General features: G+C 42.9%; 1 protein-coding gene across 5 annotated transcripts in view; it reads right to left on the reverse strand.

The window, feature by feature from the left end:
- Nucleotides 1–2,648: 2,648 nt before the first annotated feature.
- The window catches only part of CCNH (cyclin H), an 837,458-nt gene continuing 822,072 nt past the window's right edge, over nt 2,649–18,034 (reverse strand). For all 5 annotated transcript variants that reach the window (XM_044064155.1, XM_044064153.1, XM_044064152.1 and 2 more), the window contains one exon: nt 2,649–3,145. In XM_044064155.1, the coding sequence (XP_043920090.1) occupies nt 3,107–3,145 (39 nt within the window). In that variant the 3' untranslated portion in view covers nt 2,649–3,106. The remainder of the gene's footprint in view (nt 3,146–18,034) is intronic.

Below are 18,034 nucleotides of genomic sequence, written 5' to 3' on the forward strand. Positions count from 1 at the left end.
TGCCAGAAAACCACAAGTATATGAAAAAGAGACCAAAATTATGAGGCCAAAATCTGGACATCCTGCAAAAATCTGTACAGTTCAGAGGTATGACTGGAATTACAAAATAATTAGGAGACTGGAGAGTATGAATAAACATTCACAGCACTGTAATGGTAGTAAGTATATATAATGCATAAGAAGCAGAAAGGAAAAAGAAATGTAATACCCTAAGGTCTCACGTCACTGCTGGTGAGTGGCTAGAGCAGAAGGTGAAGAGGGACATACGTGGTGGCTAAAATAGGAAGGATTTGAAAGACATGGGCATCTTTGGAGGTTAGTTATACAAAATGGGCCTTTTACAAAATCTAGTACAATCAGGTTCATATGTTGGTACTAGGCTATCAGCCCTAGGGCCTTATACAAGCCTAGCCATAACAATTCCCTGGCTATTTCTTCCCACATTATTTACTTTCCTGGACCTCTGTCTAGCAGGGCGACTGACATGATCCCTGGGGTGAATTTCCTTTCTCCCATCCAATCGTCAAGGTTCCTCTTGAAGAGGTCCAAAGAGGCACTCTGCTTGACATGTATGGGCAATCTATTCCAGAGTCTGGGGAGTCTCTGGGTCAGGAACCTATCCCTCCAACATGTTTTGTTTATTGTGATGACAAGGTTTAGATCCCTGGAGCGTGTAGCTCTGAGGGATTGGGATTTCTTTAAGTGTAGCATGTCCAACAGCTCTGGGTTTGACATGGCCTTGTATGTTAAGCAGAGATCGCCTCTGAGTAGACGATATGCACAGAGTATAGCTGGAGTTTTTTAAGGCGGTCAGCATAGGGCATCTGCTTTAGGCCTGTGATTCTTTTAGTGAGGTATTTCTGAGGCCTTTCCAGTTGTTGCAGATGTCTTGAGAGGTACATACCAAATGGGGCATTGTATTCTATAATGGGTCTAATGAGGGAAGAGTACAGTGGGACAATGACCTCCTTTTTCTGGATGAAAAGCCCTTCGTGATGAGGTGTGCCACACAGAAGGATTTCCTGACTGTTGTGGCGATGTGGTTATCGAAGGTGAGACCACTGTCCACCTGTGTCCCTAAGTCTCTTATCACACTTTCTGTGTTTAGTGTACTGCCACCTATATGGTAATTCATGGATACATGTTTTTCCCAAGGGATAACAATACATTTCTTGGCATTGAGCTTGAGCCCATGGCTCTGGCACCAAGCATCTGTTTCTGTAAGGCCCTTTGTAGAGTATCCACATAATTTGGGGATTCAATAATGGCTCCCAGTTTGCAGTCATCTGCAAACTTTGTTAGCCAGAGTCCCTTAGTGTTGACCTGTACTTCAGAGAAGTAGATGCCAAACAAGAGCGGCCCCAGGACTGAACCCTGAGGTACTCCACTTGTCACTTGTCTGGAGCTGGATTTGGAGTCGGCTACTTTTACAGTGTGGGTTCTATCAGTACGCCATTTAGCAACCCATTGGGTGACATAGGGATTAATGCCCAACTTAGTAAGTTTATCTATGATTCCAGAGTGGGGGATGGTGTCAAAGGCCTTGGCAAGGTCTAGATAGGCTGTGTGGACCACCTTACCCTTGTCCATGGCTTTGGAGACTGATTCAAAGAAGTCAATCAGGTTCAGGAGACAAGATCGGCCCTTCACAAACCCAAACTGGGTGGGGTCCAGTGTTTGAAGGTTGCCAATGTCTTTGTTTATTAGTTCCATGATAATACGCTCCATGGCCTTGCAGATAAGGCTTGTCAGACTGATGGGACGGTAGTTTCCGGGATCCAAGGTGGATCCCCCCTTGTGGATTGGGATAACTGTAGCTCTGCGCCACTCAGTGGGCACGAAACCTGAGGTGAGGCTATGATTAAACATGACACTTAGGTGAGGTGCCAGTTCATATTGTAGTTCATGTAGTACACAGCCCGGAATGTCATCTGGTCCCACGGATGCTGTAGTCTTGGCTTTAGAGAGTGCGTTTTGTACCTGTGTGGCCGTTACTACTGGAATTTGGCAATCTTCCGGTATTGAGATGGGCCATTTAGGGGGTGAGAGTGGGGTGAAGTTGGCACTGAATCGATCTGCCAGGATATTGGCAATATCCTTCGGATCAGTATATTTAATGCCATTCTGTTTTAGCTCAGAGCAGATCTGAGCATTGCCATTTAGATTCTTGACATAATTATAGAATGCTTTGTGGTTGTCTTTGGAATCTTTGGCAATTTTATTTTCGTAACTAGCTTTGGGGGATTTTATGAGGCATCTCAGTTTCTTACTGAGGCTAGTAAGGGAGTTTTTTGCATCCTGGGATTTTCCTCTTTTCTGCAAAAGTTTCTTCCTTTTGTTGTAAAGTTTGTTTACGGCAGGGGACCACCAGATTGGCTTCCTTTTTTTGGATGAGAGCATTTTGGTTCTATTTGGGATGGCACGATACATGCATGAGTGGATGTGCTCGTACAGTGCCATAGTGTAGGATTCAGCAGATGAAGCAGTTGGGCAGGGGCTATTTCTCTCTCTCTTTTCTGCAAGCTAAAAATTAAAGTGCAGCACATGAAATAAGGTGCATCTGTAAAACACCTATGCTTAGAAAATGTAAAGAAATTATGAAACTGATTTAAAAGAAAACAAATATACAACATAATAAAACAACAAAATAAAGAAAACCACTTATTTTTAATACAAACCTTGTTACACAAAAGCAAACATTTTATATCAAAATACAATTACTTATCAAATGTTTAAGGCCAAATTTCCACACTGAGAAAACGACGACTTATGTTTAAGACAGCACATTTCACTTTAATAATGTGCAATTAAACAGCTTTAACATAATTAAGTGGCAACTTGTAGCTGATTTGTGGCAATATTAAAAACCTTGTTATTTGTTGCATTTCATGTCATCTTGTACACAAATGGCTACTTCCACAGTAAAAACTTCTTTATAAGTGTCAAACAGCAGAATCTTGTCCTTGTTTTGCATGTGGATACCACATCAAGAGATCATGTACTTTATGCAGTCATGCTGTAAACCATGACAGTAACTTGGGTCATCAGTATCAATGAGTTCTGGCTGTTAAAGATTTTGCCAAGGTATCTAAGGCTCCATTATAAATTATAAGGAATCGGCAAGATCATCATCTGTCCAGTCTTCCTATAATCAAAAATAAGAAAAGGTTAACTAATGTACTTTATACGGCTTATAGAAACAGCATTTAAAACACCCAGTAGCAAATATAACATGACTAATAAGATGGACTATGTGTATACAAAGATTACCAATGTCTTTTCACTTCACATTAACAGGGTGAATCGTGTGAAGTAAAGAAGTCCACTTCAGGTATGCCCAGATGAGCTGCATCATAAGCAATTACAAATGATAAAAGCAGTAATGGGCAAAATGCTGCATTACAGCCTTAAACTGAAAACAAAGCCTAAAGAGGAAAAAAAAAAATCATAAACTGTAACCTCCACAAATAGCCACATCTAGGTTTAGGAACTAGAAAATTTGCTTATAGCCAAGATATACCATCATAAAACATGTACAGAATCAGCATAAGTAAAAGCGGCAATAAGAATGAATGTTGATATGGTTTGTACTGCTGTGGAAAAAGTACAGTTTTGTACCTACCATAAATGTAGATGTTCGAGTGCTAATACAGCTGCAGTCATCACAGATGGGTTCTCCTGCCGTCAGGCGGGTCCTCGGTCGTCCGAATTCCAAAGTCTTGGTCCGGCGTCGGTTGTCGCTTTCTTTCCTGACGTCAGTGCGACAGGGGTATATAAGACACAGCCGACGCCATTTTCTTCAGTCTTTCTTGCCCCAGATGTCAGGTGCCCCCAGAAGGAAGGCAATATATATATATATATATATATATATATATATATATATATATATATATATATATATATATATATATATAAACATTATATATAATCATGCAATGCAATATAATCAAAAATCAGTAGTTGCAAGCAAATACACCATAGAAGGATAACCCAATCAGGTTGAAAGTAGAGGAGTTAGCCACTAGGTATGTTCCCAGAGGGGAAGGAGGGAGGGAAACCTGGACTGCAGCTGTATTAGCACTCGAACATCTACATTTATGGTAGGTACAAAACTGTACTATGTTCATCGTGCATACAGCTGCAGTCATCACAGATGGGTAGAATCCCAAAGCTACGCACAGGGTGGTAGGCACTAGGTGGAACTGGGAGGAGCCAGAATGCCCTGCAACACAGCAGTGGCAAAGCCTGCTCTAGTTTTGGAATATAAAGGTAGGTGGTAGTGTTTGGTGAAGGTATGCACAGAACTCCAAGTGGCTGCCTCCAAAATATCTTTGGTTGGGACTCCTCTGAGGAAGGCTGCAGAGGTAGCTGTGGCCCTTGTGGAGTGGGATCTGATGCCTGCAGGTACAGATTTACCATGAAAGGAGTAACAAAAATGTATGCAGTGACCTATCCATTTTGAAATTGTCTGTTTGGAAATAGGCTTCCCTTGAGCTCCTACAGCATAGGAGACAAAGAGTTGGTCTGACTTCCTGAAAGGCTTTGTTCTGTCCAAATAGTAACGCAGCTGTCTATGGATGTCTAAGGAATGTAGCAGCCTTTCCCCTTTGTTTTGAGGATTGGGGTAAAAGGTAGGTAAGTGTATGGCCTGATTTAAAGCTACCCTTGATACTACCTTAGGCATAAATGACGGGTTGGTTCGTAGAGAAACCCTGTCCTGATGGAAAATGAGAAAGGGCTGCACAGCCATGAGGGCTTGTAGTTCCGAAACCTTACGAGCTGAGGTAATAGCCAGAAGGAAAGCTGTTTTCCAGGACAAATATTGCAAATCTGTTGAGGCAGCTGGTTCAAAGGGAGGCAATGTTAATTTTTCTAGAATGTAATTTAGATCCCAGGCTGGTATTGGTTGTTTCCTTGGAGGTCTTATATTCTTAGCCCCTCTGAGGAGCTGCTTTAAGAGTGGGTGGGAGAATAAGGGTGGATCAGTGTTGTATTCTGCAGAAATGGCTGAGGCATGTATTTTAATGGAGGAAAATGAAAGTCCACTGTTCAGCAGCTCAGCAAGATACTGTAATATCTGAGGCAAATTCAGTTTCCTAGGATCCTGGCCCTTTTTCTCATTCCAAACGCAATACCGTTTCCATTTTGCGGAGTAAGCTTTTCTAGTAGATGGCCTTCTTGCCTCCAAAATGACATCCTGCACCTCCTTGGAGAGTAGGGTCTGTTGTGGTACTAAGGAATTTTCCATGCAGTCGGTTGAGTGTTTTCAGCTGGCTGTGTAGAATTTGGTAGCTGTGCTGAGTCAGGAGAAGAGGCATTAGAGATAGGGTCCAGGGAGGAGAGTGCGTTAGTCTCCTCAGGAGTGGGTACCAGTGTTGTCTTAGCCAGTCTGGTGCAATAAATATCATCTTTGGTCTGTCTGCTCTTGCCTTCAAGAGCACCTTGGGCAGTAGAGGCAAAGGTGGAAAGGCGTAAACTGTCAGTGCTGCCCAACTGAAAGAAAGGGCGTCCACCCTCCAGGCCTTTGGATGAAATGTCCTTGAGCAGAATTTTGTCAATTGATGATTCTTGTGGGAGGCAAAGAGATCTATGTCTGGCCTTCCCCACACTTGGATTATCTTTGTAAAGACTTGAGGATGCAACTTCCATTCGTGCGGATCTGTCATATTTCTGCTTAGATTGTCTGCCAACGTGTTTTCCAAACCTGGCAGGTACTGTGCTTGAAGTTCGATTTGACATTCCAGAGCCAAGTTCCAAAGTGACATGGCCAGCCTGCACAGGGGGTATGAATGTGTTCCTCCTTGTTTGTTTATGTACCACATTACTGTGGTGTTGTCTGTTCTTATCAATAACTGTCCTGGATGCAAAAGATCTTTGAAAGCTGTAATTGCATTTATCACTGCTAGCATCTCCTTTTGATTGATGTGAAGATGCTTTTCCTTTTGGGACCACTTGCCCTGGATGCACCTGTCCGTCATGTGTGCCCCCCAGGCGTGGTCTGAGGCGTCTGTTGTGATGACTTGATTTGCTTGAGGCTTGCAGAATGGTAGACCTGTGTTTGTTTGGCATGCTAGGGCCCACCATAGAAATTCCTTTTGCAAACATGGAATTAGTGGTATTATTGTTTCCAAACTGTGGCTGTGTTGAGACCATAGGTTCTTTAGGTACCACTGAAGTTTCCTCATATGCAACTTTGCATATGGGATTAGAAGAATGCAAGATGCCATGAATCCCAGAGCCTGTAGGATTTTCCTTGCAGTTAGCCTGGTACAATTTGCTAGTGTCTTGAAGTACTGAGTTAGTTGCCCCTGTTTTTCTGGCGTAAGATAGGCCATCTGGGTGTTTGTGTCCAAGTTGGCACCCAGGAAAATTATATTCTGAGATGGTGTTAGCCTGGATTTCTCTTTGTTGACTGTGTATCCCAGGCAATTCAATAACCGTGTTACATAAGCCAGATGTTCCAGAAGTAAGAATTTGCTGTCCGTCTGGATCAGGCAATCGTCCAAATAAGGGTAAATTTGTATCCCTTGAAGTCTGCAGTAGGCAATTACTGATGCCAGGCATTTCGTGAATACTTTGGGCGCAGTAGATAAACCAAAGGGCAATGCAGAGAATTGATAGTGGATTGAACCTGCAAGAAATCTGAGGTATCTTCTGCAGCTTTGTCTGATTGGGACATGCAGGTATGCCTCCTTGAGGTCCAGTGTTACCAGCCAAGACTCCTTGCCCAGCATGGGAAGAAGCTGCTGTAAGGTGAGCATCTTGAATTTTGGTACGAGTAGAAATGTGTTTAGGATGGATAAGTCCAAAATGGGTCTCCATTCGGTTCCCTTCCTTGGTACCAGGAATAGTCTTGAGTAAAAACCTTGACCTTGTTCGTGAGTAGGTACCTCTTGAATAGCTTTCATGCCCATGAGCTTTGAAATTTATATTTGAGCCTCTGCCCTTTGATTGTGTGGCAGGTTCGGCATGCCTCTCATTTTTGGAAGAGTGTTTATAATGTCCATGATCCATTTGTCTTTTGTGAAAATATGCCAATTTTTTGAAAATAATGCCAGCTTTCCTCCCAAGGGTGCTGCCACCTGAGCCTTGCTTGGCATGCAAAGGGGAAAGTCATTGGGTTTGTTTCCTGTATTGTTGTGCACTGTCTTCACCATCTCTTGGTGCTGGAGATTGCCATTGTCTGCCTCTATATGATCCTTGAGATTGTCCTCTGCCCCTTGTGCGCCTGTATCTACCTCTTTGGGGCTTGTCCGTGGCTGGAAAGGACCAGTTTTTTGAAGGCCAATTTCTGCTAAAACGTGGTGGTTGAACCTGTAGAAAAGCCTTGACTGTTTGCATTGATTTAGCTTTTTCTTCCATTTTTCGTAGAATCTCCTCAGCATTAGTACCAAATAATACATCCTTTTGTAAAGGAGCATCTAATAGTTTAGCTGTAACATGGTCAGGCAAGGTTTGTTCCCTAAGCCAGGCATGTCTACGAATGACTGATCCTGTAACAGCAGCAGCTCTACTTGAGGCTTCATAGCCACATTGTAAGGTGTGTTTACCCACTTGTTCTGCACTATGCATCATATCCTGCAACTCCTTTAAATCTGGTTGCTCAGGTTGTGACATTTTATTCTTTAATTGTGATAACAGAAACTGCTGATATTTAAGCATATGGAACTGACAATTTAAGGCCCTCATGGCTAGGGTGGCTGAGGTATATACCTTTTTTCCCCACCTTTCTAAGGATCTAGACTCTCTCGGAAGGTAATGGATTCTTAGCAGTAGAGGCCTTCATTCCCTTGGGGCCTTGAGAAATGGTTTCAGGGTCTGCATTGTGGCTTTTGTAAAGGAATTGGTGTGAGTTAGGAACTCTGTAGTACCTATCAGGCTTGACTGGGGCAGGAGGCAGGGAATCCGGGTTAAGACAAGCCTCCGAGTAGACATCATCAAGTATGTCCAAGACAGGAGGTATCGCCAGAGGTCTGTGCTGAGGTAGCAAAAGAAATTCCCTAAGCCTTTTCTTGGAATCTGAGAAATCTTGGCCTTCCCAATGGAAGTGTTCCCTCAAGGTATGCAAAGTTTCCCCGAATGAAAAATCCTCTGGGGGGGATACAGAAGGAATAGACTGTTCTGCATCAGAATCTTCAAAAGGGGAGTACGAATGCTCCTCCACATCAGAATGTTCTGAAATAATGGAGCCCTGGTCAGAAGAGGGAGAATCTTCCTCCACTCTGGGTTTCTTGTCCGGAGGGGGCTGGGAACCCCTGATAAGAGTAATTAAATCCTCAGCCATTTTGAGCATCTGCTTTTTAGGCATGGGGCCTGGAGATGGGCCCTGTGCAACAGGCCTCTTGGAATGCATGGCTGATTTAGACTTAGTAAAGGCCTTTATGGAAAAGGAAGAAGAAGGTCTGAAGACACCATGGATGGAAGTGGACCTGTCCACATTAAGAGGCTCAACACTCACAGTGGCTTCGGTAGCTGTAGTCAAGGTGTGGGCAGAGGAACCTGCAGTCTCGGTTACAGATGACACCGCCAGAGAAGGGTCATTGGTAGTCAAGGGCTGCATAGGCGCCTCGCTGAGAACCGGACCACGTGTAGCCGGTTTTGGCGTGGTGTCGGTGGAGACCGCGGACCTCGCGTGTCGGTCTTTGTCCTTGCGTTTTTTGGTCAAAACAGTAGTCGGAGTCTCCGACGACATTTTATAGTTAAAAGCTTTACCAAAAAAGTGCTGGGCGAACTCCGCCCCACGCTTAATAGTGCGTCTATTGAAAGTAGCACAAAAGCGACAGCCCGAGACGTCGTGGTCTGGGCCTAAACAAGGTATACAGAGGGAATGGAAATCCTTATGCGGTATTTGCTTCCCACAAGAAATACAATTGTTAACTTTGTCTGACATCGGTCTGAGGCAAGAAAAGTTTCCCCAACGGGGTACTTAGCTTTAAAGAAGACTTCGGTTTCCAAATTTTCGTAATTTCAGGAGCTGGCCGACCGGCACTTGCGAACTGCTTCTGCTTCGGGCACCGCGCGGCAAAAAAGACTGAAGAAAATGGCGTTGGCTGTGTCTTGTATACCCCTGTCGCACTGATGTCAGGAAAGAAAGCGACAACAACCGACGCCGGACCAAGACTTTGGAATTCGGCCCGCCGAGGACCCGCCTGACGGCAGGAGAACCCATCTGTGATGACTGCAGCTGTATGCACGATGAACATCCGTAAAGGAAGGTGGCCACACCTTTACAGATATACTCAGGTCAAGCTGATATAGTACAAAAGAGGGCTTGAAAGCAAGTAGTAGATGAGGTCAGTACAACGGGATGGGTGGGGGGGACAAAAGAATAAGAAAAGGGAAAGTGAAAAAAGTACCGTTGATTGTGGGGCACTGTGTTGACTGGTGAGATGTACAGAAAAATATCAAGAAAGTGTGACCGTGATAGTAGCAAGCTTGGCAGTAGTCAAATTTTGAAAACAGACTCACTTCAGTGTTATACAAAAAAAGTAAAATCATAACAGCTAGCAATGTAACAAGTGACTAAACTATGTTCACCTTTACCTCTCGCGTGTGGGTTCTAAGCCTGAAACTGGCATTACATTAAGTCATGGATGGCATTTACTGGCAGGAATGAAAACAGAAATTAAAACTGCATGTACACATAATACATTTTCTAACTGGAATACACATCATATTCTCTCTCTCTCTAACCAGGCAGCAGAGTCAGAAAATATCTCCAACCACAAAGAAAAGTGAGGTGCTTTTTGTGATTTCCTGACAATCCGCAAGTTTATCATCAAATAAGGTCTCCTGCCCTCTCTCTCCCAGTATGAGAGCTACAGAATGAGACAATTATCTCTGATCAAACACTACTCATTGGTACATGTAAAATCAGAAGTGATGGTTTCAAATATTCAAAGATTGACTTTCAAACTCGAATAAAGTTGTGGGCTACATCTCAGACAACAAAAGATTGCACTACAAAGATCAGACTAGCCTATACGACATTTGCTGTGGATACAGAATACAAAAGGTTTAAAAATCGATGTCATGGACAGTCAGAGGTTCACTATAGGAGATGCAGACATTCCTTGCCATTCACAAGGCAGGATAATGAATTAATGAAAGGTATGTGGGTTAAAAAAAGTTCTGGTTATTCTGCATGTAATGTTCCCACAAATTCCATTTATTATTATGCAATTTTCTCCTTCTATTTTCTAAAGATCCCTCTACCAGTTATTTTATATCTTTTACAATATTGGTTAGGATTCTGATTTCTATTTTCTAGTAATTGCTTGTATGCAGTCAGCAGAATTAAACTTAAGGCCTTAGTATGTTTTAGCAATTTGGATCATGTGTCCTAGCTCAAAAGAATCATTTTCAAGTTACAGCCCCTAGTACTTTGTAGAGAATTTTTTTAATTCTGCCAATTCATTACACTCCCCACAAATATTCCCAGTTGCCTTTTTCTTCTCCATCACGCATCCAACATTTGCTATCTACCTGGGGTATAAAAATACCTATGGAAGTATTTCCAGGCAAAAATCCTAAATCTTCTGGATTTTGTTGCATACTTGGGAGTAATACACATATTTCCCTGTAAGGTGATTTTCCAGTTTCTTTCTTCCCAAACTTTTCTAACTTCCTATGATTGATTCTTAAAATTTTCATGTAACATTTTACATGTCCTACTAATTATCCCTTTTTGAATGTTCAGGAAGAGGAGGACAGAACTTTAAGGGAAAGCAGGAATTGAGTAATTTTTGCAACTCTGGACTGAAATATAGTTGTTTAAAAAAGAAAACGTAATATATAATTTATGTAGAAGGAAAAAAGTTAATATGGTTTGCTTTCTTTTTTTAATTTCTCCAAGTCTTTTGGGTTTCTAATACCATGACGAGAATGGACCCCATTCCTAAATCAAAGTAAAGTCCATTAAATCAGTATTGTTTCAGTGTTTGATGTTAGCCAGAATTGCTTTTTTGCAGAACTCGCAATATGCTCAGTAATGACTCCTTCTGCAACTTGTATGGAGTTACATGTATTGGTAACATAGCTAAATACAATTGCAGACTCATTTTTATAAGACCCATTGCTCTTACTACTACTGGAACTGTCTGGGTATCTTTCTTCCACATTGCACTCGTTTCCGCCTGCATATCCTGGTATTTTATGACTTTGTGACTCTCTGTAGGCAAGATATTATAGTCAGTGGGTGTAGCGATTTCAATGATCAATGCTACTTTTATCTTCTTTTCATGGACCACTATATCTGGTTTTCTTGCATCTGTCTTTTGAACTGTTGGTAATGGGTGATCTCACATGATGCAGACTTCATAATTTTCTATGATGCTTTGTGGCTCATGTTTTCAGTGTTTTTCAGCTACTTTAATATTATAATATTTGCACAATCTCCAGCACAACAGTTTTGACACATTATTATGCCTTTCAGTATACAGTCCTTCGACCATTAGTATGTCACAACCAGCAACAAGATGTGCAACATTTTCCAATTCTGTTTTACAAAACCTACATTTGTCTGTTTCTCTCACATGTTCAATGGACTTTGTAAACCAATGTGTACGTAGTGCACTATCTTGAGCCGCCAATATTAACCTTTCATCTTTTGGTTTAAATTCACCTTTCCTTAACCATTCCTACATTCGATCCTGATCAACATGAGGTTGTTTCAGAAGTTTTCTATACTTGCAAAAAGAAGTTATAATGTTCCTGCTGTGTTGTAGATCTTTATTCATTCATTACTGTTAGGACTTTGTTTCCGTCCTCAGAACTGATATGGCCGTTGCCAAGCTCGCGCCAGCCAAAAACTCTCAGCTAAAACCCACCACAATGCCCCTCTCAGTCTCTTCAGATCGAGTTTGCCCACCATTACAGTATAGAAGTAATAAAAGTGACAGTAGGAGGCTTTGTCTGAGCAAACACCTTAACTAATAAGGAAATCCTAAAGTCCACCAGGAGTCCACGCAGGGGGAAGGAGGGCAGGAAATAATGAATGAATAAAGATCTACAACACAGATGGAAACTTTAACTGATGATGTAAATCTTTATTCTTGCCTTACTGTTAGGACAGAGTCTCCAGGTACTTGAGTCCTGGGTGGCCCTAAGGAAGGACATTTCTGAGCACCATAAACCAAAAGATGCTCGTCCCCTGGAGGCCAAATCCAATTTGTAATGAGTGATAAAAGGTATGAGGTCTTGCCCATGTGGTTGCTGTGTAGATATCATCCATAGAGGCTCTGGAATGAAAACCCACTGAAGTAGCCATTGATCTAGTAGAGTAAGCCTTTATTCTGGAAGGTAAGGACACTTTGTTCTGATGGTAGATGAAAGTAATGGCATTTCTGAGCAAAGAAGATAGTCATTTTGGAAACAGGCTTACCCAATCTGGGTCCTGCAAAGGCCAAAAACAACTGATCCATTTTTCTGAAGGATTTAGTTTTGTCCAAGTAGAAACAAAGCTGACTATAAACATAAAGGGTATACAGAAGGTATTCCCCTCTATTTCAATGGTGAGGAAAGAAAAACTGGTAGGTCAATAGACTGATTAATGGAAAACCCGGAAATGACCTTGAGCAAAAAGGAGGGGTCAATACGTAGGGACACTCTTTCTCTATGAAAAATCAAGTAAGGTCTCTTGACAGACAAGGCCTGCAACTCTTCTCGCCGAGGTAAGGGCTACTTGAAGTACAGTTTTCCAAGACAAAAACTTTATATCACAGGAGTTAGAGGGCTCGAAGGGAGGACTTGTTAATGACTGAAGCACCAAAGACAAGTCCCATGGCTCTAAAGGAGGCTTGACCGGAGGTTTAATATGCAATACTCCTTTCATGAAGGTTTTGCACAGTTGGTGTGACATAACAGATGAATTGTCAATTCCATTGTGAATATTTGCAATAGCTGCTAAATGCACTGTAATTGTCAATGCTGAAGCTCCTGCGTGTAATAGGGTGGTAGTGAGGTATTGTAGGATCTTCTGAACAGGCATGGAAAAGGGGTCTATGTTATGTTCTTTGACCCATCTAGAGAACCTAAGCCACTTACTAGAATAAATTTTCCTAGTGGAAGGTTTGTGTGAAGCTAGAAGAATTTCGCGAACAGGGGATGAAATATCAGGTAGCCTGGCAATCATCAGAAGTGGAGAAACCAAGTTGTGAGCTTGGGGCTGTGGAGATTGGGATGAATCAGTCCCCGAGGATGAGACAGCAGACCTTGGGATTGATCCAGGACCCACGGGCTGTGAATAAGATGAGGCCATAGGAAAGGGAAAGCACATTTGTGTACACTTACCATAAATGTAGATGTTCGAGTGTATTCACTGTTGCAGTCATTACATTTGGGTAATCTGCTGGCAGGTTGCCCTCAGTCGGCCTGATTAACAAAGTCTTGGGTCCTGCGTCAGTTGATGTCCCTTCTTCCACGACGTCAGGTCGTCAGGGGTATAAAACATGCAGCCGATGCCATTACATCAGTTTTTCTTGCCCCAGATGTCAGGTGCCCCCCAAATGGGGAGAAAATAAAATTAAAAACACAAAAGTATACCTCCAACCAAAAGCAAATACACCAAAAAGGCTTTTAAGCATAGTAAAAGAAAGTAGAGGTATAGGAAGAGAAAAACAGGGGGCTGGAGGGAGGGTAACCAGGACTGCAACAGTGAATACACTCGAACATCTATATTTATAGTTAAGTGCACACAACTGTACTATGTTCTTCGTGTTTCAATGTTGCAGTCATTACATTTGGCTAGATTCCCAAAGCTATGGTTGAGAGGATGGATTTATACAGCATTAGGACCAGCTATAAGGCCCTGCAAGACTGCAGTGGCAAAGCCAGCTCTGGATTTAGAGAAAATTGGTAAATGATCATGCTTGGTGAAAGTATGTACTGAACTCCAGGTAGCAGCTTCTACAATATCCCTGGTAGGAACACCTCTGAGAAAGGCTGCAGAAGTAGATCCAGCCCTGGTGGAATGAGATCTGATCCCCTGGGAGATAGATTTTCCATGGTGCTTATAGCAGAAATTAATGCAATGGCTTATCCATTTAGAAATGGTTTGTTTTGAAATAGCTTTCTCCTCTGCCCCAGCAGCAAATGCCACTAGCAATTATTCAGATTTTCTTCGAAATTTAGTTCTGTCCAAGTAGAATCTAAGTTGGCTGTGCACGTCCAAGGAATGCAGAATCCATTCCCCTTTGTTTTGTGGATTGGGATAGAAGGTTGGCAAATGAATGGACTGGCTAAGAGCCACACTGGAAACCACCTTGGGCATGAAGGATGGATTGGTCCTCAGAGATACTCTGTCCGCATGAAAGATGATGAAAAGCTCCACTGCCATAAAGGCCTGTAATTCAGAAATCCTTCTAGTTGAAGTGATTGCTAAGAGGAAGGCTGTTTTCCAAGAAAGAAGTTTTAAGTCTGCAGTAGCAGCTGGCTCAAAAGGAGGTAAAGTGAGCTTTTCCAAAACAAAGTTAAGGTCCCAGGCAGGGGTAGGAGCTCTCCTGGGTGGTCTCAAGTTCTTTGCTCCACAGAGATACTGTTTGAGCAGGGGATGAGAAAAGAGGGGTGGTTCTTTGTTATAGTGAGCTGAAATAGCTGAAGCGTGGATTTTAATAGAGGAAGAAGACATGCCCTTGTGAAGCATCTCAGTTAAGTATTGCAAAATCTGAGGTAAATTGGGTGCTGCTGTGCTCATCCCTAAAGATTGGTTCCAGGCACAGAATCTTTTCCATTGTCAGCATAAGATTTTCTAGTACTACGTCTTCCTCGCCTCCAAGATGACATCCATCACAAGTTTGCTGAGGGATGCTAAGGATGAATTTAAGTGATAAGTCAAGCTGCAAGGTTCAATGTTGGGAGCTGAGGGTACAGAATTTGGTTCTCCTGCTGAGACAGTAAGGAAGGTATCAGAGGCAGGTGCCATGGAGATGTTTGTGACACACTGGGCAGGAGTGGGTACCAGTGTTGGCATGACCAGTCTGGAGCAATCAAAATCATTTTTGGTTTGTCCTGTTTGACTTTTAGCAGAACTTTGGAGAGCACTGGCAGAGGGGGAAAAGCGTAGACTGATAGGTTTTTCCAGCTGAAGGACAGAGCATCCACTTTCCAGGCTTTTTCGTGAGGAGTCCTTGTGCAAAATTTATCCAGCTGGTAATTCTGGGGGGAGGCAAATAGATCTATGTCTGGGCACCCCCATTTGCTTGCCAACATGTTAAAAATCCATGGCTCCAGTTTCCACTCGTGTGGATCCATGAGATTTCTGCTTAGTCCGTCTGCCAGTGTATTCAGTATTCCTGGCAGGAACTGAGCTTGTAGTTGCACTTGGTAGCTCAAGGCCATGTTCCACAATACCATGGCTAGTCTGCAGGGGGGGGGGTAGGAATGTGTACCCCCCCTGCTTGTTTATGTACCACATAACTGTGGTGTTGTCCGTCTTTACCATTAGTTGCCCTGGATGAATGTAGTCCTTGAAGGCTGTCAGAGCATTCTGTACAGTTAGCATTTCTTTTTGACTGATATGTAGGTGCATTTGATTTGGTTTCCATTTGCCCTGAATGCACTTCTCTGCCAGGTGAGCCTCCCATGCATAGTCTGTTGCATCTGTAGTTAGGGTTTGTGTGGCAGGGGGTAGTGTGAATGGCAGTCCCTTGTTTTGGTGGCAGGCCTCTGCCCACCACAGGAACTCCAGGTGTAGGCAAGGTATGATAACAATCATTGTTTCCAGGCTGTGACAATGTTGACTCCATAGACTTTTTAAGTACCACTGAAGTTTCCTCATATGCAGTCTTGCATATGGAATTAGAAGAATGCAGGAGGCCATGAACCCCAAGGCTTGCAGTATTTGTTTTGCAGATAGCAGGGTTTTTGTGGCCACTTGTTTGAAGTAAGTTACCAAATTAATTTGCTTTTCTGGAGTGAGGAAAGCTATCTGGGCAGTTGTATTCAAGCTTGCACTCAGGAATGTAATCTGTTGAGAGGGTACCAGTTGTGATTTCTTTTAGTTTATGGTGTACCCTAGACATGTTAGAACCCTTTTTACAAATGCCAGATGATTTTGAAGCGTAGGTATATTCTGCAAGATTCCCTGACTGGGATATGCAGGTAAGCTTCTTTTACATCTAGAGTTGCCAACCAGGCATCTTTGCCTAGCACAGGAAGTAACTGGCGAAGAGTCAGCATCTTGAATTTTGAAATGTCCAGAAAGGTGTTTAGAGTAGACAGGTCCAGAATTGGACGCCATGATTCGTCTTTTCTGGATACCAGGAACAGCCTGGAATAGAAACCTTGTCCCTCTTCCTCTTCTGGTACCGGTTGAATAGCCCCCATGTTTAAGAGGGAAAGTACTTGTTTCTGAGCCTCTGCCCACTGATTTGGGGGCAGGTCTGGCCATCCGTTTAGTGTTGGCAACGTGTGGAAATGAAATCTGTATCCCTGGGACACTATATTTAAAATCTATTTGTCCTGGGTTATGAGTTCCCAGTTTTTTGCATGAAGAGCAATTTTTCCTCCCAAAGGGGCAGCTAAAAGGCAAGTACTTGGTAATTTTAAAGGAAAGTCATTGAGACTGTTTACCATGGGGGGTTATCTTGTTATTTCCAGATTTGGAAGTGGAGGCCCCCCCATTGCTTAGTTCTGAAAGTCCCTTGGGACTGAAAGCTGGTGCTTTTGGAGTGTCTGGGTTGGGCTCGAGTGGATCTGGAAGGAGCTGGAAAGGACCAATTCTTAGTAGGTCAGTGCCTACTAAATCTTGGAGGTTGCACTTGTAAGAAATCTTTTACAGTTTGCATAGATTTAGCTTTATCTTCCATCTTTTTTAGAAATTCTTCAGCCTTATTGCCAAACATACGGTCCTGATTTAAAGGAGCATCCAACAATTTTGCTTTAACATGATCAGGCAGAGATTGCTCCTTAAGCCAAGCATGCCTTCTAAGTACAGATCCAGTAACAGCAGCCCTGCAAGAGGCTTCTAAAGAATCAAAACCACATAGCAAAGTATGTTTTCCAACTTGTTCAGCAGAATGCAATAAATCCTGTAAATCTTTATTTTCCACACAGTCAGAAATCAACATAATTTTCTGTTTAAGCAGTCCCATAATATGCTGTTGATATTTAAGCATATGAAATTGGCAGTTTAAAGCCCTGATTGCCAAGGTTGCAGAAGTATAAACCTTTTTATCCCATCTATCCAGCGCCCTGGAGTCTCTATCAGAAGGGGTAGGATTTTTAGCAGTAGAAGCCTTAATGCCCTTGGGCCCCTGAGAAATAGTTTCTGGGTCCGCAACAGGATTTTTGAAAAGGAACTTGTGGGTCTCAGGAACCCTGTAGTATCTGTCAGGTTTACTAGGAGCCGGAGGCAGGGAATCAGGGGGCCATACTGGATTCCGAAAACACATCAACAATGTCTAGTACAGGAGGTATAGCCAAAGGCCTATGTTGAGGTAGAAGAAGGAAATCCCTAAGCCTCTTTTTAGATTTATAAAATTCTTGACTTTCCCAGTGGAAATACTCCCTTAAGGTATGTAAAGTTTCCTCAAAAGAAAGGTCCTCGGGGGGGCAGAGGGAATGGAATCCTCTGCATCAGAATCCTCATAAGTAGGAATGGACAAATCCAGGTCATTGGAAGAATTAGAAGAAACAGAGTCCTGATCAGACGATTCATAGTCAAGCTCAGTCCTAGACCACTTAGAAGGGGGCCTGGGCATTGGTTTTTTAGACATAGATCGAGATTTAGGCCTTAAAATAGAAGGTGGAGTCAGTTTAATATGCAAGTCTGTAGGCCTGAATACACCCTCAGAAGCCGGTGCCTGCACAGCGGCTCCGGACCCATCCAAGGTAGAGACATCCACGGGTTCCCATGGTGAAGCATTTCGCGGCATACCAGACTCCAAATGGGTCTCAGCAGAGGCCTGCAAGTCAGACGTAGAGGGCATCAGGGGCTGCGAAAGTGCCTCACTGAGTACCGGCGAACTGGCGACTGGCTTAGAAGTGTCGTCAGCAGGTTTGGACCTTGACGGCCTGTCTTTTTCTTTGCGTTTTT

This window comes from Protopterus annectens, chromosome 2.part2, assembly GCF_019279795.1.
Source record: "Protopterus annectens isolate FY-2018-M chromosome 2.part2, PAN1.0, whole genome shotgun sequence".
Classification (NCBI taxonomy): domain Eukaryota; kingdom Metazoa; phylum Chordata; order Ceratodontiformes; family Protopteridae; genus Protopterus; species Protopterus annectens.